At 46.0% G+C, this 21,217-nt stretch overlaps 1 protein-coding gene across 1 annotated transcript in view; it reads right to left on the bottom strand.

The window, feature by feature from the left end:
- Positions 1-5,694: 5,694 nt before the first annotated feature.
- GLDN (gliomedin) overlaps positions 5,695-21,217 on the bottom strand; it is a 55,645-nt gene continuing 40,122 nt past the window's right edge. Inside the window, exons 5-10 of the mRNA XM_010969519.3 lie at positions 16,604-16,741; positions 14,265-14,402; positions 11,651-11,728; positions 11,433-11,558; positions 10,270-10,420; positions 5,695-8,822 (exon numbers count right to left, since the gene is read on the bottom strand). Coding sequence (XP_010967821.3) covers positions 8,345-8,822; positions 10,270-10,420; positions 11,433-11,558; positions 11,651-11,728; positions 14,265-14,402; positions 16,604-16,741 — 1,109 coding nt within the window. The 3' untranslated portion in view covers positions 5,695-8,344. The remainder of the gene's footprint in view (positions 8,823-10,269; positions 10,421-11,432; positions 11,559-11,650; positions 11,729-14,264; positions 14,403-16,603; positions 16,742-21,217) is intronic.

Below are 21,217 nucleotides of genomic sequence, written 5' to 3'. Positions count from 1 at the left end.
ATTGATGTAGCCACTATGGAAAATAGTATGGAGATTCCTCAAAAAACTAAAAATAAACTTAGCATATGATCCAGCAATCCCACTCCTGGGCATATATCCAGAGAAAAATATAATTCAAAAAGACACAAGCACCCCAGTGTTCAAAGCAGCACTATTTACAACAGCCAAAACATGGAAACAACCTAAATGTCCATCAACAGATGACTGGATAAAGGAGTTGTGGTATATTTATACAATGAAATACTACTCGGCCATAAAAAAAGAATAAAATGATGCCATTTGCAGCAACATGGATGGACCTGAAGAATGTCATTTTAAGTGAAGTAAGCCAGAAAGAGAAAGAAAAATGGCATATGATATCACTTTTATGTGGAATCTAAAAAAAAAAAAAAAAAAAAAGGACACAAATGAACTTATCTACAAAACAGAAAGACTCACAGACGTATAGAACAAACTTATGATTAACAGGGGATAAAGGGGGAGGGAAGGGATAAATTGAGAATGTGAAATTTGCATCTCTTGGGGACTGATGAGACTGTTAGCTATTTTGTTTGTGGTGGTGGTTTCATGGGTGTATACATCCATCAAAATTCACCAAATTGTACATCTGAAATATGTGTAGTTTACTGTACAGGAATCATACCACAATAAAGGTATAAAAAAAAGAAATGTGAAAGGACTGTCGAGAAAGTCAGTCCTTCAAGCCAAAAGAAAACGATACCATCAGCTGGAGGTCTGGTTTGACACAAAGCAGTGACGAGCACGAGTAGCGGTAACTATAGAGGTAAATTATACAAAGACTTTTCCTTCGCTATTTAAATCTCTTTAAAAGACAATTGATTACTTGAAGCAAAAATAATCTAAACATTTCTAGTTTTACAGTTATGTGCTGGTAAAATATATGACAACAATACCAAAAAGGCCCAAAGAGGAGAATGGAAGTATATTGCCATAAAGTTCTTACACTATGTGTAAAATAGTGTGTTGTTTGAAGGTAGACTGTGATAGAGTTACACACTGTAAACTTTAAAGTAAAATAACACAACAAAAAGTTGTAACTAATAGGCCAAGGAAGGAAATAAGGTGAAATTACAAAAACATTTTCATCAGCCCAAAAGACAGAAAAAGAGAAAAAAGGGAACAGAGGACAAATGAGACAGCAACAAGATGGTAGGTTTTAACCAACCATATAATTACATTAGATGTAAATATCTGAATCAAAGATCAACAAACCTTTTCTTAAAGGGCCAGAGAGGAAATACTTTACCTTTGCCAAGTTATACTCTCTGCTGCAACTCCTTAACTCTGCTGCAACAGCACAAGAGCAGCCACAGTCAACACAGAAGCAAGCGGCCGTGGCTGTTCTCCAATAAAACATTATTTACAAAAACAGGCAGCCCAATCAGCCAGTGTACTAGTCCCTTGTTTAAATACCTCAATTCAAAGGCAGGAATGATCAGATTGGGGAAAAAAGCAAGACCTAAATACATGCTGCCTACAAAAAAATTTATTTTAATTAATTAGTTAATTAATTGGGGGGGTCATTTGGTCTATTTATTATTTTTTTAAATGGAGGTACTGACGATTGAACCCAGCACCTCTTGCATGCTAAGCATGTGCTCTACCACTTGAGCTATACCCTCCCTCCAAAAATGTATTTTAAGATGATACCCATAGATTAAAAGCAAAAGAGTGGGAAAAAATATATCATGCTAATATGAACTAAAAGAAAGCAGGAGGGCATATGTTGCTATCAGCCAGAGTACATTCTAGAGCAAAAGGAGGGTAGGGTACAGAGAAAGAGAGTAAGCAAACACAAAGACGGCTGTGTCTTCTGCCAAATGGACCAGGTTGCCAAAACGTATCTCACTGCTAGACTCCTAGGAATGAGACCAACCAAATAAGACAAAACAGAAAAGGACTTGCTGAACCTCCTTCACGTGTGCGCCTTTAGCCCTTGCTGCTGCAGTAGAAAGGCCGAAGGAGCTAGAAAGAATGGCAGACTCCTAGGCTTCTTTCTGAGAGGCAGGAAAGACTAGTTACTAATGGTGCGGGCGCTGCTGTCAGATTTCCTGAATTTGAATCCTAGTTTCACCCTTTACAAGCTGAGTGATAGTTTGGGTGAGTTTCTGAATCTCTTTTAATCTGAAAGGTGGGGGTAAAAAGATTTGTACCTTATGGGCTTCCCATGAAGATTACATGTGAAGCACTTAGCACAGCACCTGGCACATAGTAAGCACTCAATAAATGTGAAATGTGATGATGCCACTGATGTGTCCACCACTGCAGTGTTCCTTCTCCAGGCTTTGGAGAAAATGAAGAAAAGCACTGAACCCTGTCTGTGCAACAATCTTAAGCTGACACAATGACCCCCATCCTCCAGAAGCAGCCAGTAAAATCTTCTTATACATGAAAAAACTTGGGGTAGCATGACTTAACCCAGGTGAATAGCAAAACACTCAATTTTCCAACTTCATTTCTCTTTTACTTTCACTCTAGGACACACAACACTTCTGACACCAGATGTGTCAGACCAGTTTTCTCCCACTAAGCAATTCTTGGCTATTAGTCGGTGTCTTAAAATTCAACTTAACTCTGACACTATCCATCTGAAGACAGCATCAGATCCCACAGGCTAAGGGCTCAGTCCCACAAGACTGTCCCTGCTTCGAATGCCAATTGCAAGTCCAGGTTGTCACCCATGCTTCTGACCGACTGTGGATCAGAAGTTTCAACAATTTCCTTCTTGGTTTCAATTAATTTGCTATAGCATCACACAGAACTCAGAGAAACATTTTACTTTGCTAGGTCGCTGGTTAATTATAAAAGGATGTAAGCCAGGAACAACCAGGTGGAAGAGATGCACACGACAAGGTATGGGAAAAGGGCATGGAGCTTCTATGCCCTCTCGGAGGGCACCGCTCTCCCCACATTGCCACGTGTTTACCAACCCAGAAGCTCTCCAAACTCTGTCCTTTTGGGGTTTTATGGATACTTCATTATATAGGTACGATTGATTAAAAATCATTGGATGCAGGTGATTGATTCAGCCTCTAGCCCCTCTCCCCTCCCTGGCGGTTGGAGTGGGACTGAAAGTTCCAACCCTCTAACTGTGGCTGGCAACCAGCCCCCATGCTAACATTACCTATGGGCTTTCCAGAAGTCACTTCATGAACAGCCAAAGACACTTCTTTTGGCTCTCATCACAGGAATTCTAAGGGTTCTAGGAGGTCTGTGCCAGAAAAGGAGACAAAGACCTATATATTTCTTATCATAAATCACAAGATCACACCAGGGTGCAGCAAACCGGCCTGTAGGTAGAATCCAGCCCACACCTGTTTTTGTGCAGTCTGCAAACTAAGAATAGTTTTTACATTTTTAAGTAGTTAAAAAAAAAAACATTTTGTGACACATGAAAATGACAAAATTCAAACTTTAGCATCCCTTGATAAAGTTCTATTGACATTCAGCCCTGCTTACTCAACTGGTGATTATTTCAGCCACAAAAGCAGAGTTCAGTAGCTGAAACAAAAACCATGGGGCCCACAAAGCCTAAAATATTTATTATCAGGCCTTTCGCAGAAAAAAACTTGCCAACAAGCTTGATTTAACTCGTCTTTGAATTTCCCCTTTATTTCTAGATGACCACAAGCTACACAAACCACAACTTGGAAACAGTCAACCCAGTTATCACCACCCCATAATCAAACCCCCATCCTTTCCCTGACCAGGTCCTCACCTTGGGATAGCGATCTTCTTCTGCTGGGAGTTCAACCTTCTTTGGAACTTGCAAAACGCTTCTTTGGGGCTGGTCTTCAAGTCCGGGGTCCATCTCAGCTTTCTCCGTCCTTCTCCTGCTGGAGTTGAGAGCTGTATGCTGCTAAGGAGGCCCTGGGCGTTCCCAAATAGCTTTCAGTTGGCCATTAATTGCTCTCAGCTTTTTATTATTGTTTTCGAAAGAGTCAATCAAGCTTAGCCATAGCCACCTGATTTCCTTTTAGTCCCTGATTATCCTTCTCGCCCCTATTTCTCCTTAATTCTCCAACACCTAATGTGTAACATTAGCTGATGTGTTCCTTTCCACTGCCATCCCATCCCAGTTTACCCCCAGTGGAAGCAAACTCTGAGATGGTGTTTAGCCAGCAGGAGGCCGTTAAAGAGCACTCTTAGGATCAATACTTTTGAAAGGGAGGAGAAGGAAGCAGGAGCGCAGAAGGAAAAATCAGTTGTGATATGGGCCCAGTGACAGACGTGGCTGAGCCATGGGGGTGTCTGGCACTAGAATGGCCCTGCAGGGTAGCTCCAAGTTGGGCTGTATTGTCCAGGCTTTATACTCACCCTGATCCGTCCATTGATGAGGGAGTGCGTTCCTGGTAAAACAGATCTCGCTGGACGAGGCAGTTCCTGAAAGGGCTAACAGCTGATGGCGAAATGGACTAGCACCCCCAGCACCAGGGCAGAAAGTTCTGGAAAGGTTCTATCTGGTGTTGACCTTTTATAATCCTGGGATTGGGTATGTGGCCTCTTGGCAAATAAGTTTGGGACACTGACAATGACAGATTGCTAGACACAAGAATTTACCAATTTTAGAATTCATTTTTTGGATTTTAGGAACTAGTTTTAACTGCCACTTTTCAAGTAGCTCAGTTTTGGGGGCTGATCATGGCAGATGGTTTGGAGGGAAAAGTAGTGAGACAGGTTAATTTCTTATTTTAAATTTTACAGTGAATGTCTGTAAGGCTGGGTGTGTTAACGTCCCAGGCAAGGTCTGAACGGTTCAGTTAAAGGGGCAAGACTATTTTCTTCGTGGACTTCTACTTTTTTTTTTTTTTTTTTTTTTGCTTTATATTATTTTAATGACAAAAGTCATCAGCAATGCATGCCTGGGCCTCCCACGAACAGAGACACTTCTAGGGAAGGTTATAAAGACTCTATAGGTCAAGGCAGCAGGTCCTTGAACTGTTTTTTCATTATATTGAGGGGCAGTTTTATTGTAAATTTGTTGTATGACTAAGGGACCATTTTTTTTGGTGATGTGAAGTATTAACTACCTGCTCCAACAGACCAGTACATAGAAACTGCTGACGCTGCGCCCCACTCATTGCTGCAGGTTTTTTGTTTTGTTTTGTTTTTTGCAGCATTTGAATAAGGCCATAAGAATAACTGGGTCACTCTGGCTCCTTGTAGGGATGAATTATAAAAGTAGCAATTACAATTTATCAATAATCATATAATTTTTAGAGCATTTCTTATTTCACATAGAAAAATTAAAGGAGGTAAGTAATACCACTGTTCACATTTTACAGATGAACCTGAGGCTGAGGGATTGAAACTTACCCAAATTCACACAAATCCAATTTTAAAAATCTGTTCATTATTTTTAGCCCAAAATGTCATGACCTTTTTAGTTGTCATTCCTATGCCAATAAATTAGCAAATTTTCATTGCATTACGTCTATAAGTATCTAGTTTTCGTTACTAGTTTTACATTTTTCATGTTTTCCTATAGAGAAAACATAGTCCATATCAATGACTTTTCCAGTATTCATCTGGAGCTAGCCAACTGAGAGTCTGAACAGAGGAGCAACAAATATTCTACCACAGTATTGGTTTGGGGCTGTTATTTTTCCTTTGAAATGTTACACATAAATTAACAACAGGTAAAAATAACAGTACACTTGTTTCAGCATGTGATTGTGTTCAGCAATGATTATCTTTATTGACTAATTAACATTAAATTACAACCCCAAAAGAGACATTCACCATGATTCATTTGTTCAGAATAGTTCAGAATCAGGGGAGGGTATAGCTCAGTGGTAGAGGACATGCTTAGCATGCATGAGGTCCTGGGTTCACTCCCTGGAAACTCCTCCGAAAAAAAAAAAGTTCAGAGTCTGTGGTTACAAACTGGAAATTATGGCTTTTAATGGTGTGATATGCCAGCTCACAGCAGCTGGATGAAAACTAGAAAGCCCTATCATGACCTTCTCCTTCAGGTGTTTTGCTATCAGACAGTCACAGCCAAAATGTAGCATGTGCAGTTGGAAAATGATACCTGGTTCTTCAAGAATTTTGGTGTCTCGTTTGATTTTTCACCTTGCCATGTTGGAAGGTAGTAAGACTGCGGAGGTGCCTAAGATCAGAACTCCTCATTTTAAATCCTCCCTACCCCCAGACCTCTTTCTCTGTCATAACACCTGTGCTTAGTGATACGCTGAGACCGTAATCACCCACATGGCTTCAGCAGGACACATGATCAGTTTCAAAGAAAATGCTTTGAAATAGGGTCCACTCACCTTTGAGGCTGGAAGGGGTGGTTTTATTTACTTTCTGGTGGGAAGCTATCTACTTTAGAGAAGAGTTAGAGAATTATCTGGTTTGATTCTAACATCAAAAGTGCAGATATTTGGAAAGTGCCTCTAAGTAACTGGTTATAAGTGATAATGTAAACTGCTAAAATGATATCTTGACTTAAAAACATTAGGTGGTATATTCTAATTAGCAGTGACCACAAATCTTTTTTTAATCAAGCACTGTTTGCAGGAAAGAATGAGTAAAATCTTAATTCTTTTCACTTAGTAAAGAAATTTTTTCAACCATATTTGGAAATTACTAATTTTTGTTTGTTAGTCAAACTCAGTTGTCCTTATATTACTCTGCCATAGCAAAACAAAACAAAGAAAAATTCCAGTATGAGTTTCTCTAATAGTAAGTGTAAGGTTCCTTATCAATAATTAAGGGAGCCAAGATAGCTCAAATATTAAGAACTGAGGTTTCTAAAGCTTTTTTTCTAAAAGCAATATGGGCTAATTCAATAACTAACTTCTTTTGGTTGCTACCATATATACAATTACTGTTGTATGTATTCCTATTACCACTATCACTATGAAATTATACTCATATTCAGGTCCCCTGGGTCCAGAAACAGCAATGCGTATTTTTAAATACTTTTAAAAGAAGACTAACTAGCATTCATTAGACACATTGATCTCAAACATGAAATTCTATTTTACTTTGTTACAAAGCATGAATCTGAAAAGACTATTTTTTAAAAGCTGTGATGACAATGACATAACCAATCTAATTAAAAAGTTGGGGGGCAAAGTTTCAAATACTCATGATTTTGAGAACACAACAATAAATTCCCTAATAGCTGCCTAGGTTTATTCAGGGGGTGGGGAGATTTAAATATTTAAATCTGTATATCCTTTACGTTTAAAATGCTTCTATTAATAAAGTATAAAACCAGGACTCACGGCCACTGAGAATCAACTTGGCCCCAGTGGGACAGCTTCAGAAGCTCTCCCCCACACATACAGTACTCAGTGAGGGTGGACAGCTGACAAATCCGCCAGTGGAGAGCAGTAGTCCCACACTGTAATACACAACCAAATGCCCGTGACTGTGTTGAATAAAACTTGATTTACAAAAACAGGCAATGGGCTGGCTTTGGCCCGAGGGCCACAGTTTGCTCCTCCATGTTCTGTACAGATGGTGCCTCTCTGAAAACGGCAAAGCGCTTCTCAAAGTTCTCGCCAGAGTAATGCCCACTCACAGTCTACAGGGTACTCTTGACAGCAGGTCCGGAGCCATGGCGGAAGAAGCCCGCGAGACCTGAGGGGTTGCTCTTGACGACCCACAGCTGCCAATCAGCATGATCAGAAATTGAGAGGAGCCTGGAAGGGCCTGTTCTATTTTGCTGGGAAGCACAAGCATCTAGCTGTTGTCGGTTTTTGCTAATCTAGGAGTGATAATCAGGAGCTGAGGATAATGGCCATTCTGGCGCTGAGGTGGCCTGTGCAGATGCAGAGAAACAGAATAAATTAGGGATAATAAGGGACCTCAATAGCCTTAAAGGGCCAGCGCAGCTTCCAAGGCACTAAATGTTAAGTCAGCACTAAGGAATTCAATACTCAAGCAATCGGAATGATCAACTCAGCCTGTGGCTAAAAGCCAGGAAAAACCAAACAGATAAAAGTTGGGAGAGCAGCAACAGCTAAGAATCACAGGATTCCCTCCAGGTAGCGGAGAACTTACCCAATCATCTTAGCCAGCCATTTCATATTAACAGTGGGGGAAACAAGACCCAGAGAGGGAGAGAGCACTTGCTCAGCTAGTTTATGAAAGAATCACCCAATCTCAGCCATTTTGATTTCCAATCTGTTATTTTCCCCTACAGAATCTGAATTTAAAGGAGGGGGTGGTCACTAATCACATAAACACCCATGTCATGACATTATGACAAGTAAGTTACCTGGCTATTCTTAAAGGCAAGTTTCCTGTTGGGGTATAAATGGTGCCAGAGAACATCTGAAATTTACTGAAGGGAAGAGAATGTATCCCATCACTGGTTTAATGTAGCTGACAAAAACTGTATGGGATAAAGCATTAAATGGCCATCTTCCCACGAGTATAAATGCTGGTCTCTCATATTGTATGATAACATGGCAAGAACAGACTGGGAAGTTCTTAAATTGAAATTGGCATTGATCTGTTTCCCTCCTAACAAATCAAAAGCAAATGTTATCCTCATATCTTTGGTGTCCGTGACATAGAGGATCCCTTGGGCAATGAAGGCATTGCCGGCCTTGGATTTGGGGTACGTGGTGTTGACGTGCTGCACCACAGAGAAGGTCCTCTCGTCCAGCTGTGCTACAAGGATGCTCGAGCCATCCACGCTGGAAGCATAGATAATCCAAAGGCCCTTTTCATCTACAGCTAAATTGAAGTATGTCTTGGAATTTGCAAAGAGGTATTTTCGATCAAAATATAAGGCGTTTTCAAGCTTCAGAGTTTGGGATGTTTCTTTGCCAAATTCAAATCTGAAATGTGTAAAAAAGTAGGTGTGAGTCACCATTTTCATGGATAAGGGTGGTTCTTCAGGCTCCTCCATTATATTGGGGTGGGGCCTGGGAGTCTGCATTTCTAGTGGGTTCCCAGGTCACGCCCATTCTCCTGGTCCTGCTCCAGTGCTATGGGCAGCAGGGGTGTAAAGGACGGTGACTACATCTAAGTGCGACCTCAGTAAAATTCCTTATCCTTCTGAATCCTCAGGTGTTTGCTGACCTCCTGAAATGCCCTCTCAAAGCTTCAAGGGGCCTTAAAAGGAGGAACTAGTCCACTGCTTTCATTTTATGAATGAGAAAAGACGTGACTGGCCCAGGAATACAGAGAAGTGGCAGAGCCAGAGTTTAAACTCAGGCTTCTGACCTCCAAGTTTGGGGGTTCTTCCTTTACTCTAAGCTGGAGTTTTCAGACAAAAATTTCACAGCAGTCTCCATGAAGGAAGTCAGGAGCTGAGAAGCAAAGTAGCTAAGTCATGGCTGTAAAGTCATTTGTCTTGTCTGGTAAGTGACTGGATCAAAGAAGCGATGGCATGGGACCCCATGGCCCTCAGCCCCCCTGAGGCTATCTGATTTGGCAGACTCCAAATTTAGATGGATTACCAAAGTGGATTCTGAGTCCATTGCAGGAATGAAAATTCAGGGACTTGAGAGAAGAAAAGCACTAGAGGGCGCCATTGAGACACAGAAGAAACGCAAAGGGTATGAAGCAGCAGGAATGCACCGGAGCGTAACGAACCCTTAAGAAACTCTGAAGCAAGCTGGAAAAGAACCTAAAGACGAGTGAGGGCTAGAGACAGCCCCGCTCGCCCATCTCAGCTCTCGGGGTTCTCCTTACTCCGAATGCCCGGGATTCAGGACTCCCATTGAGTCCCTTTCCGGTCCTGGCACCTCCAGCTACATTCCTGGATAAGGCTTGTCTCTCCCAGCAAAACAGGGTCTAATTCTAGGCTGCCTCTCCTTCTCCTCCAGCCTTTGGCCTGGGCTGGAGTAGAGCCCCGGCCCGGGTCTCCTAACCAGTGCCTCATGCAAGCTTAGTGTCATTAGAGGCCACTCTTTCTTAGGGTGGCCAATCCTCCTCTGGGGCTCATTCAGCCCTGAACTCCCCTCCCAGCACCCCATGTAACAGCAGGCCTAGATAAAGATAAGCTGGGAGGCTTACTTCTCTCTGGCTCTGGCTACTCTTGGGTCCAGACCAGCCATAAATGCAGATATGGGGTCACTCGGCATGGCCTGTGGTCCAGCAAACCCTGACTGCCCTTGGGCTGTGTGCCAGGCCCTGGGGACAGAAAGTTGGTGGAACCACAGTCCCTTCCGCTAAGTAACCGAAGGGTAACTAAAACGCCACACAGCAGGTGCCGGCTGGGATGCATGGGAAGGTGCTGCGGGGCAGGGAGGAGGGCGGCTGGGACCCTGAGTGACTCACCTCACGATGGTGTTGGAGCCTCCTTTGTGGTAGTAGAGAGAGTTGTTGTGGACCGTGTGCCCGCAGCCGTGGAAATAATACGGGAGGTGGATGAGTGTGTAACTGCCGTTCAGCAGTGAGGGCTGGTCTTCGAATTCCTTCACCCTGATGCCTGCAGGAAGGAAGCCAGGGAGAGGCAATCAGAGCTTGGCAGTGAGTCAGGTGAGGAAGGTAAAAGGAGGGAAGTTGAGAGTGAGATGTCCTGTAAGGGTCCTTGCTTCAAGAGTCCCAAACTCCCAAACTCAAAGGTCAATTCTCTTCTATGTATTCCTGAACTGTCCTTTGAACATCGTAGCCACGGAGTTGGTTTTGCTCCTCCCAGGAAAACAGTATCACCCCCTCCCATAGAATTTTCTCTCAAACTGACCTAGGCAGAAATCAGGAAGAGCAAACACTGGGCATTTGTGCCGGCACCTCCTGCCCCCCATGGCAGCCATGCTGACTCACCAACTTCCTTTTTCCTTTTGAGCCACAGAATCCTCAGCTGGTCACCTGGGCAGTTACCACTCGCTGACAAGTGAGCCTTGATGAAGCCCCGTATACCAGTTACTGCTCTGACCAGTGGGTACGGCTTGGCCTCTCCTGGAATGGGGCCACTGCTCCCACTGTGGGCAATCCCTGACCACCTCCCTCTGGGGCAGCATGACTAGGCTTGTGCTCTGATGCAGCAGACCTGCCAGATGGCCCTTACCCCCTCCCCTGGGCTATCTCCCCACAGACATCTGAGACAGCTGCTTAAAGTACTCCCCTTAAAGGGAAAAGATAGCCCATGCAAAAAGAATGGGCCTCTGACATTTCTTCCAGATCATGGTTTTGGGGTTTATGAAGCCATCAGTCGTAACGCTCTTTTGTTTCCTTCTGGATACTTTGCCAAAAATTGGATAAGCCACACAGAGGGGTGCCCTGGTCATGTCCCTGTCACCTGAACTGCAAGGCTTGTCACCAGTGTGCTCAACTGAGATAAGTATTCCGCCTACTCATTTGGGCTTTCTAAAATGAAGAGCAATTCTGTTACGTCCATTAGCAGGGATTTCAGACACACAAGGGGGATAAGCTTGAAGGGAGGTAACAGATGGAAGACACAATGACAACACAGATAGGGGTCATCTGCCAAGTGAAAGCACCTGAAAAATGTTCAGTCACCCAGATCCGTTCATCACTCTTGTTAGCAGACTCTCTGATCCAAGTCCCAAAGGTCTCTTTAACTTTTAACACCTGTGTTGGATTTCCAATGGACTTGATCGTGGATTCTACTGGAAGAAGAGAACGTTTCTCACCCACCAATTATGACTTAAAGGAATGTGGTTTCTGAATTTCAAAACAGGACGCTTTGTCTCTGTACCTGCTTGTGGGTGTTCACTGACTTTCTCACCAGCTTTTCCAACCAAGGAATCATCGTTAGGTATCGCACACGTCTCACCTAAGAAACAACAGTCATCAGAGCAAATGCAGCTGGCACAGTGAGACTTGTCTAACTTCATAAACTGGTGCTTTCCCCCACCTCACTCCAGACTCCAGGCCCAGGAGCATCCCTTACAATAGGGATGTAAGTTGTTGCTTTTAAGCAACATCACACACTCTCAGTTTCTTCCCCCTGCTTGGTGAATTCCCAGAAAGAGTTCCATGACCACAGCTGCTAAGGTAGTACGACCTAAAGAGGATGTCAGTCAAAGGAAAAAGTTGCCGGGGTCAGCCATCCAAGTCCTCAGCAACCTGGGGGAAAGAGAGGCTTACGGGCACGTTCCTGGCCTCTCTGAGCAGATGGGATCACCAGCACAGTTTGTATTTTTTCTGGAGAGATTTTCACTTTCAGGGAAACTGACAGGGAGAAGTGAGGGAGCAGCCTCATGATGGGGTGGTCCACTGGAGCAGAATCTCAGAGAAGGAGCCTAGAGGCAGCCAGGCCCAGAGATGTTTGAGCCCCTCCCTGCCATTTCCCACCTGTCTCTCTGCTTGAAGGCCTGTGGGACCCAGGTCGTTGAGGGCTGCCTGATTCCCTGCTGGCTTGAGGCTAGACCTGAGTTAGAATTCACCCGCCTTGGCTTGTCATCGTTCTCCTCAGTGTTTAGTTCAGACCTTTGGTGGAGAGGTGGCTTGGGGTGGCAGAAGCAGGACAGGAGACAGAAAGGAGGAACATGGCCAGTGAGAGGGGGTGGGCTGGCTCGGGGGGAAGGACCCCCCTCCTGGGGATCAGGCTTTCTGGGAAAGGTGAGGCTCACTTCCCTGGACAAATTCTGAGGGTTTCAAATCAACTTGCAGTTGCTAGATAAAAAGAAGCATCTCCACGGTCACTAGGGAAACTCCCAGAACAAACTAGAAGGGTTTCTTTATCAGTACGATAAGGGAGAAGGACCCTCCGGTGCCTCTAATCTTGTAGCTGGACGAGCCTGTGTCTCTGAAGTCCTCCATCGCCCGAAGAGGTCTGTTAGATCCCCCATGTGCAACACTGCTGCCCTGAGTTTCACCTGGAGTTTCCACTAGGGGCTTGGGGTTCACACAAGAAAGGGACAGAGAGACCCTCCTGTTCTGAGGAAAAGATCCTCATTAATTTGTGTTCTACTTCTAAAGCTGTGGAGGCAGGAGGGGAGGTTGAAGAAATGGACTCTGAGCAGGAGAGAGGCCAAGTCCAGATGCAGGATGCCTGGCAACGAGGACTCATTTCTAGGAGGCAGCGTGGAAGACACTGGCCTCTCATTTAAAGCAGTTTTCACAACTCTGGGGCCCGACCTCTGCAGACCAGCCTCAGTGGACAGGCTAGGCGGAGGAGAGCACCTCTCCAGCCCCCCGCAGTCTCGTTCACTGGCGGAAAGAGCCTCTGGCAAACTAGAATTCTGCCAAAGTGGGGTCAGACCTCCCCTTCTCTCAGGCCCAGGCCCCGCTCACAGTCTGGGGAGCTGAACCGAGGGCTGATGCAAATGGAGGGGGGCGCTGAACCCAGAGAAGGAGCAGCTTCCCTGTGATTTAATGTCCTGCTGGGCAGGATGATAGTCACGCTCTATTTACTGGGAGTGGGGTAGGGGGGCGATACCTTTGAAAGCTCAGATTTACCCATTCTGACAGCTGAGTGTGTGCCCCCAAAATGTCTTCCAGAAAGGACAGTGCAACAAACAGAACTAAAGATTGTTTAGGAAAGTGGCAGTGAAATCCACAGCAACTGAGAAAGAAACTCTAGTCAGGACCCTATTCTCTGATGCGGGAAGAAAGGCATCAAGCTGTGTCTTCTCACGGCCTAAGTTAGGTGAACAAGTCCCTGGCCACCACTGTGGGGAGAAGTTCCAGTTTCCCATTAATATGGCCCTTGATTTCCAGTTAGCTTTCAACACTGTGGCCACCTGCCCTCGGCTGGCTTATTCTCAAAGTGTGAATTTCCATCTCCGGAAAAAGAAGATGCCCTAAGCAGGGACTTTACAGGCAGGCAGACCTGGGTTTGAATCCTAGCTCTTGTCACTCATCCACTAAGTGACCCCATTGGGCAGGCTGTGTAGCTCCCTGGGGTTTCAGTTTTGATCTGGTAAATTGGTAACAATGTGACTCCTATGTTATAGGACTGTTGTAGAATTAAATGAACTAAACACTTAGCGCTGTGCCTGGAACACTGTTAGCACTCAGATGTTAGTGGTGGGGATGGTGGTACTGGGGTGTGTGTGTGGGAGTTAGCCAATCCAGTGCCCCCGGTGCCTCTGTCTCCCTGGCATCCCTCCAGGGGTGGTGGACCTGGCAAGGAAGAGTGACTGGTGGTAAGTAAGACAGATGGGGAAGGCTGGGAGGCCCCATTCTAAACCTGCCACCAGTCCTCATCCCCAGGCTGACTGCTTGGGCCTCCCAGGAGTGTGTGTCAAAGGGAACACTCGCTCCAGGCAAAATCTCCTTCTATTTAAAAAAATATCTGGTGGTGAATCCAGAGAGTTTGGGATCATTAACTGAAGAGGTGGGTCCCCGGGGCAGGGGTGGGTGACCTGGGCACTGGCCGTTGAACATGTTTGGTTGCCGAGGGCCTTTGGATCTTCTGCTTCCAGGGGGCCCTGGGGGACCTGGAGGGCCTGGGGGCCCAGGTGGGCCTGGTGGGCCAGGTGGGCCTTGATCACCTTTGGCGCCTGGAGAAAGAGAGAGAGAAGAAGGGGAGGGGGAATTGATTAAAGAGCTACAAGCAGAGATGGGTTTCACACAAGGTGGGGGAGAGGCCAGCGATCACCCCCAGGGAATCGCTGAGTCCCCTTCCCAAGCTCGCTGTCCTCGCGCTCAGAGGGAGGGCCCATAGTAGAGCTCGAGTTCCAACCACGGGCCAGGATCTGTGGGAGGGACTTTCCACATCTCCTCCCCAGCATTCCTCCCGACCACTCTGTGAGATAGTGTGAGTAGCCCCTCAATGACCCGAGTCTCAGGGGGTCCAGTGCTTTGCCCCAAGTCACCGGTGGAGTGGAGCCTGTCCCATGTTGGTAGAGCTCAATGCTGACTGCTTACCAGAATCCTCCAAGGAGCTCAGATACAATTCTAATGCTTGGGTCCCACCCCACATCAGTTAGATCGAAATGTGGGGGGAAGCCAGTCATCTGTATTTTTTAAAGCCTCCTAAGATGCTTGCAGGTGTGAGAAGCACTGCTCTGCAGAGCAGAAGAAATCAGGGGCTCCCGTCCAGCTTTGTGACCTTGGGCAGGCAGCTTAACCCTCTGAGTCTGTTTCTTCATTTCCAGATGAAGGCTCATACTCCCTGTCCTGCCCTGTGAGACTCCGCTTGGCTCATCGGTGTGAGTGCTCTGACAGTTGAACTCCCTACACATCAGCAGGTGGAATCCCTTCACACCTCTAGCTTCAGGTGGCTGGTGTGGGGGCAGCCCTTTGCAGGGGCCACTGGTTCCGGAAACTTTCATAAAGATGCTGCTAGGCTGGGATGTTCGACCCTTTGGTTCTACCCTCCCTTCCTGGGATGACTGGTGATCTAAGATCTCTTTATCTGTCTCTTCTCAGCCGCACCAAACAAGACTTTTAGTCACTTTAGAATGGGCAAGCAGGGCTCACAGAGGCTAGGGGTGGGTCGAAGCCCACGCCGGAAGGGGCAGAGATCTCTAGGCAGGGCAGACACAATCCAGCCCTCCTATTCCTTCTCTGCTTTCCAGCCAGGGGACACACTCAGCTCTGGCCTGGCCTCTGCAATGGGTGTTCACTCCGAGATGTCGCTTTCCTGAATGGTTTGTGGTCACCCTCACGTGTTTGGTGGTCTGGGGGAGTGTGGTGTTCTGGATGTGTAGAATTCTCCCATAACTAAGTATAACATGATCTTATATTTTCAGAGCATAGTCACATAAATGTGATCTTGTCAAAACACTTCTTAAATTGTATGTATTTTGCACAGCAGCGTTCCTGCTTGTGGAACAAAGGATGCTAAACCTAATTTGATCTTTCCTTGCTGCTTTGGTCTTAGCACAGTGCCTGGCAAATAGGAGGCACTCAATTTTGGATGGCTGGAGGGGCAACTGATTCAGGGTCATTATTCTGAGCATCCATCATCCTAGCTTTTTGAGGACAGATGTCATGTCTTACTCATTTCTATATTCCTATTTCCAGCTACTGGCAAAGCCCCTAATTCATACATGGTGTCCTCTGATATTCAAAAACTGCTTATTGAATAAATTAATAGGATAGTAACGTTTTTATGATATAAATGGTCTCCAAGGCACTATGCTTTTAAAATTCTTCTGCCTCTTCCTCCTCCATAGCTATCAGCCAGCATCTACTCTCTCCACCATGTAATTGTCTTTCTGAGGTATGCTGAGCCCCCACCTCCTCCCCCATAGACACCAACTATCTGCTTTTAACCTGGGCTGGAAACCAGAAAAAGATCAGCAACCATATCTGCCTCAATTCCATGTCAAAAGTTTTAGGATAAGGGCCTGAGGGTGACCCTACCTCGACGGAAGAAAATGCCTGTGCTTTCTGTCTGCTGTCCTCGGAGGGATCTGAAATTGCTTGCTTACTTGTCCTTTTCTATATTGTGCTGGATTTAATAGCTCTTTGGAAAAAGGAAGCTTCCTTCATCCTAATTCCATCCAACCATGACACTTAGACCTTAGAACTATCTAAGCTACTTTTGCTTAGATATCAGATTTGGTCTCGCCAACATCGGGGTTACATGCAGTTTTCTCCTTGTTGCAAGCACAGAACTCTAAAACATGTGGCGAAACCGATGGGCACAGAAGGCAGACAAGCAGAGAAGACATGGAGGAGCCTTTGTACTAAAAACCGGAGCCATTTCTGGGCGAATTCACCCTGTGACAGAGCCCGAGCAGCAGCCCCTTACCTGTGGTGAGCACATCGTTGGATACGTCCCCTTTGTCCCCTTTGTCCCCCTTCTGCCCTGCTGGTCCCTCGTTTCCAGGCATGCCCAGCTCACCAGGGTCTCCCTTTTCCCCTGGAGTTCCTGTGGCTCCAGGTGGCCCTGAGGGAAAAAAGACTTATTAGCTTGTTGTGCAGGGAATTCTGGATCTCTACTTTCTCATATTGTACTTCGTAAAGGTGGAGCAAATTCAGAAACCAAATCCATCACACTTCATAACCATTTTAGGCCAGCAGTGTGGTATAAATTCATGAAAGAATAGTCATTCTAGGTGGTTCTGTTGAATTTGTTTAGAGACATCTGGCTGGGCCAACAGGTTGAAAGAGGAGTCAACCATGAGAGGGCCAATCACGGCAAGAGCAGAGACAAGGTAAGGCCTTAGCAGAGTCTGCGCCCCGCCCCGCCCCCACCCTGCAGGGAGCGGGGGTCGTCCCGCACTGTGAGGCTGGGTGTGGTCACCTGTGTCATTTGGTGTATTCCTCACAACATATTGGAGCGGTAGGCTGGTCAGTTACCCTTATTCTCATTTTACAGAAGTTGGAACTAAGGCCTAGAGGGGCTACAACCAGTGCTGCTAAGTGAGCAGCACACATCTTAATTCCATCTCCCAGACCCTTTTCTCTGACATTTCAAGGCAAAATACTTTTAATCAAAATAGCAAAACAGGTGAAGTTGCTTTAGGACAAGCATTACATTACGAGGGATGGTGCTGGTGTGAACCAAACGTAATGAATGAAATGTGTCTCTGCTCAGAGGAGGCACCCCTATGGGAGCTGCAGTCCTGCCACCAGACACAGTGAGGAAGAGGCCAGATCTACGCAGTGACTCATCTCAGCTTGGGCTAAGGGCAGAACAGCGTTCTGATCCCTGGGAGAAAGGAAGCAAACTATGTGCACAACGTGACTGCCGGGGCTCACTGCTGGCAGGCAGTTTCCAGACAGCAGCACAGGGTGGGGGTACACAAACAAAGCCCAGCAATTTCGCTGAGGTGAGGAGACAAAAACTAGAGTTTGGGGAGGCAGAGGTGGCTGGAGTTCGTGAGACAGGATACGGGAGAGGAGGTAGTTGTGTAGAAGGAGAGCTGGCAGACTTGAGAGAGGCTTCCTTGAGTCTTTGGCTGAGCAGTCGTCTCTGCAGGGAGAAATGCTACACGGCAGGGAAAAGGATGAACAGAGAGCCGTTTGTTGCTCAGCTCTCAGAGCTTGCACAGGGCGGGGATCTCATTCCCACCGGTCAAGGCAGAGTGCTCTCAGAATGTGGTGAGGTGTGGGAGAGAGTCCTTGGAAAGTCCTGTCTCAGGAGTGAGGCTGTATTAGCCCAAGAGTCCAGGCTGCTGTGGAGCCATTGCAACAAAGCTTAGAAGTAAGCTTCAGAAGGACTGAGATGAGCAGTAGCTAGTTTAACTGCCTACCAGAATAGTCCCGAATTTGAATCAGCTAGTCAATGTAATGCAGCCTATGAACAGTTTAAGAAAGAAAAAAACCCACATGATCATCTTGATGGATGCAGAAAAGACATTTGATAAATTTCAACACTTATTCTTAAGGAAAATTCTCATCAACCTAGGAACAGACGGAAACTGCCTCAATCTGAAAAGGGGCTTCTATGAAAATACCTACAGCTAACGTCATTCTTAATGACAGAAGGCTAAACGCTTTCCCCCTAAGATCAGGAATAAGACAAGGGTACATACTCTCGTCACTTTTTTTTGACTACACTGTACTGAAGGTCCTAGCCACTGCTATGAAGCGAAGGAAAAAGAAACAAAGGCAAACAGATAGGAAAGAATGAATTGAAATCGTCTTCATTTGCAGATGACATGGGCAGTTTATGAAGAACATCTATAAAAAAGCTACTAGAACTCGTGAGCACCTAGGGACACGGTGGCCCTGAGGCGGAAAGTGATTGCCTAATATTGTGCAAAGGTCTTGCCAGATATGGGTCAGTTAACAAGATACCCTATTGTGGGGGCCATTTGCTCATTTTGACAAGAGCCTCCTGGAGATATTGCTCAATAGAGAGATTGTTCAAAGTGGTAGAGATTTCAGGCAACAAGGAAGAGCCAGAGGCGTGTTTTAGGGCAAAACTTTACTTCCTCTCAACCTCCATAGACCAAGAGGGCTCAGGGTCCATTGATTTTTCTAATTATCCTGCCAGTCCCATGCCCCTTCTTTCAGGTTCGAGCTAAGGTACAGCTGAGAGACTGCCCATTCACCCCTCTCCCCTGCCCCATCAGCATGGCCCATCCCCATTTTCAAATTGTCATCCTTCTGGCACCGCAACTGTCCTCCCTTCAGCTTTAAAACAAAATTTGAACCCCAGCCCAAACTTCCTACCAGCCCCACAGGGTTCCAATGTAACTGTCCCAAGAGAATCACAGACGTCTTGGTTGGAAGGCACCTTAGAGGTCGTTTAGATTAACCTCCCATCCAGCTCTGAAAGCCTCTCTCCACCACCCAACTGGCTCTTCTCAAGCTCCTTCAGCAACGGGAAGTTTATTATATCACAGCACACCACAGAGGCTGCCGGAACACTCTGCACGGTCATCAAAGGCAATTACTCCCTAAAACATACACCTGGAGCGCTTAGCACCTGTCCTCTACGCCAAGGGAGTGACACATATTCAGAATGGATTCTGCTCTTCCATATTCAAGGGACCCTACACAGACTATCCCAGGGAAGACAGCAGTGTAGGAAAGAATCTTAAAGTGCTGATCACTGTTAGAAAATGTAGGGAACAAAAAAACGTTTGCTAGGTTTTAGCCAACTGTTAAAAAAATAAAAAATTTCAGCAAAAACCATGCAGTTCAACTGCTGATGGAGGTCAGAGGCCCTGGGTTCCCTGCCTCTTCCAGGGGTGACCTTGGGCGTGTTGCGCTGATGGAGTAGCTGGGGACACGTGGACAAGGATGTGAGGAAGAACAGTGGAACCCCTCCACGGTGGGCGCTGGCTCTGCCGTGAATCCAGTCACACAGGGGCAAGGAGTGCCTCTCAGGTGGGGCAAGGCTCATGACAGCACTGCAGTCCTGTCGCCGTGGGTCCTCCCCACCCACAGTCATCAGGACACCTTGCTGGAAAGTGGTTCACTCACTGAAGGAGAGCCCTTCATCAGGGACCTCTGCATGAGAGGACATTCTTTTGTCAGTGTTTTAAATAGGCAATCTGGTGCATTATCTGAAGGACACAAAAGACGAGGACGTTGCCATGGAGTCCAGCCAGCACAAGGCACCAAGTATAACTGAGCCCTTCTAAAGGTGTCGCATGACCCACATTCAGCAACGCTCAGGGAAACGGTACCTGCTAGTTACTTCAGGGTTTTCTTTTTCAGGCATTTACTCTAGTTACAAAGAGCCTTTCCACATCATCATTTGATTCTCCTTCTTTCCTTTTATCCCTTTCTCTTATGCCTTTTTTTCTCCCTTCAAAAAGGCCAGGTGTGAAATTGGAAAACGTTCATTCTGTAATGCAGCCACTATACTGCAGCCCGCAAAGGGGCAGGATGTAGAGCTCAAGACACTGAGGACTTTTGCTGACGGATGTATTTTAACTCTCAGCTGTGTGTGCACGCTCATTTTCCAGCTTTTATTAAGAAAGGGTGGGGGACGTTTAGTCTCCCTGCAGTCTTTGCTATCTTCGACAAAGTTTTTCCTCATCTTGGTTGGCCAGGCACTGGCTGCTGTGCATCAGAAGTACACCCCCGCCTCATCAAAATCAGCATCAGAGGACCCGAGTGTGGCACCTTCCATGTCGTCCTGACTCGGCCGTGCACGGTGTGCCCGGGACCCTGGCATGATTCGTCCCATGACTCCTGGCCGGCCTGGAGTCAGCACATTCTGCCCGAGAAGAAAGGCCAGATTCTGCTCACCAGGCTCGTGCACTTGATGTGGCTCTCTTCTGTTTCCCTTCTCCAGTGGCGCCCACTCCAAACAGGCCATTTTCCCAGCTTTCAAGTTTGGGGTTGTGTGATTAGCTGGGGTCAACGCTGTCATCTTCACTGCAGGAGGTGAGGGAGGACATCGTATTTTTGGCAGGGCCATCTGTCACTGACTGAGGTGGAGGAAAGGGAGCCGGAGGGTGTTGCACAAAACCCAGGTCTGGGATGAATCAGGAGGAGGGTATTTATTTCTGTTTTTATGGGGACTCGATTTTTAGAGAAGACACTGAAGCATTAACTCTTCAGTGAGAAAGCGAGAGGCAGATGGAGAGAAAGAAACTGCTTCATTTTGGGGTGCAGAATGTCAAACTTCGTGAGCTGCTAGTTGCACAATTGACATTTCAAGTCTACTTTAGGTCCAGTTTTTCTCTCCAAATCTAAGTCGGTGTTTTCCAATAAATGTAGGCATTTCCACTCAGATTTCCTTCCCCATTCTTAGAACAACAAAACAGTAATATCTAACACTAATATAGCACTTGCTCTATTCTAAGTGCTTTATCTTTATAGTAATTAATCTTCCTAAGGACACTGTGCGGTCAATACTATTATTGCTCCCATTTTACAGATAAGGTAACTGTGGCACAGAGTGATTAAGTAACAGCTGGTAAGTGGAAGAGCCAGGAACAAAACCAAGCTTTCAGGC

Source organism: Camelus bactrianus, chromosome 6, assembly GCF_048773025.1.
Source record: "Camelus bactrianus isolate YW-2024 breed Bactrian camel chromosome 6, ASM4877302v1, whole genome shotgun sequence".
In the NCBI taxonomy this organism is placed as follows: Eukaryota; Metazoa; Chordata; class Mammalia; order Artiodactyla; family Camelidae; genus Camelus; species Camelus bactrianus.
Note: the sequence above shows the minus strand (reverse complement) of the source record. Positions and strands in the feature narration are given on the sequence as shown.